This window comes from Phalaenopsis equestris, unplaced genomic scaffold (genome assembly GCF_001263595.1).
Source record: "Phalaenopsis equestris unplaced genomic scaffold, ASM126359v1 Scaffold194100, whole genome shotgun sequence".
NCBI classification, from domain to species: domain Eukaryota; kingdom Viridiplantae; phylum Streptophyta; class Magnoliopsida; order Asparagales; family Orchidaceae; genus Phalaenopsis; species Phalaenopsis equestris.
Window position 1 is genome coordinate 1 of NW_018214049.1, and position 1,116 is coordinate 1,116.

At 33.2% G+C, this 1,116-nt stretch overlaps 1 protein-coding gene across 1 annotated transcript; it reads right to left on the minus strand.

The window, feature by feature from the left end:
* Window positions 1-15: 15 nt before the first annotated feature.
* Window positions 16-653, minus strand: LOC110034864 (nudix hydrolase 23, chloroplastic-like). The gene is made up of 3 exons (XM_020739102.1): window positions 506-653; window positions 371-429; window positions 16-288 (listed from the first exon to the last, which is right to left on the minus strand). Exons 1-3 carry the CDS (start codon window positions 620-622, stop codon window positions 228-230), a joined length of 237 nt encoding a protein of 78 aa, XP_020594761.1. The 5' UTR covers window positions 623-653; the 3' UTR covers window positions 16-227.
* Window positions 654-1,116: the final 463 nt, after the last annotated feature.

Below are 1,116 nucleotides of genomic sequence, written 5' to 3' on the forward strand. Positions count from 1 at the left end.
ATATAATATACTTAACAGCATATTTGCAAATGATAAACCAAGGGACTGATCTATAAAAAGAAACTTTACACCCCAACCCCTAACCTTAGTGAAGGATTACTAAATTAGATGGGCAAAGTGGTTAAAAGCTCCATTGCAGCAGACAAATCATGATCCGGAACACATGTTATGAAGAATTACAGGGGAAGTAAAAGCACTAACCTGAGAAACTCAGGCTTTCCGAAAATTCATGAATGCAGGTGATGTTCCAAATCAAAACCATTGGGATCAGATAGGCTTGCTCCAGGTCTGTCAAAAATAAATAAATAAATAGTAATGTAAAACGGGCCTTTAATATATGCTTTAAAGTGAAGCATGAAGAGTTGAATACCTCTTGTTTATGATGCAGTAGTGAAACCTAAGCCTCTCATTCTTCACATCTTCAGCATACTGCAAGCAGAGAAAGATGAGGATCAATAACAAAGGTTTCCAAATAATGTGAGAATAAATACCATATATTCTGTACCATTTTTAATGCGACGTATACTGATGAAAATGCGAGTGATCCGAAGGGTATGTCATCCAGAGAGAAAAGAGTGCATTCCAGTGATTCCGAGCCAGCCGAAAAATAAGGCTTCTTCATTTTTGCTCGGAATATGATGTAGCTCTGTACTGCATGTGTCATCAAAAGCCACATGCATCAATAGATTGTTGTCTACCAAGTATAAGAAAATCGGGAGATTTATGTACATACATAAAAAATTTTTAGGATGATTTAAATACATACCACTTAATTCCCATGTATTTACATATTTGACAGCTTAACTTCAATTTGCACATATATGCCACCTTACGTTTACATCAAAACGTGTATTTCATGTTTTTTTTAAGTCGAAGTAATGGTTTATTGATGTAACATGAGGATTTGAGTGATATAAAGGTAAAAAGTAAAGTTTCGGTGTCAGATATTTAAATATATATGAATTGAGTGTTACGGATACAAATGGCCTAAATTTTTATGTAGTTATCTATGTAGCATGTAAATCTTTATATTTACTTGTATACTATTCTAATCTTTAAAGCACATGAAAAATATCATTACTCAGGCCTATCTGGGATTATTATTATTATTATTAT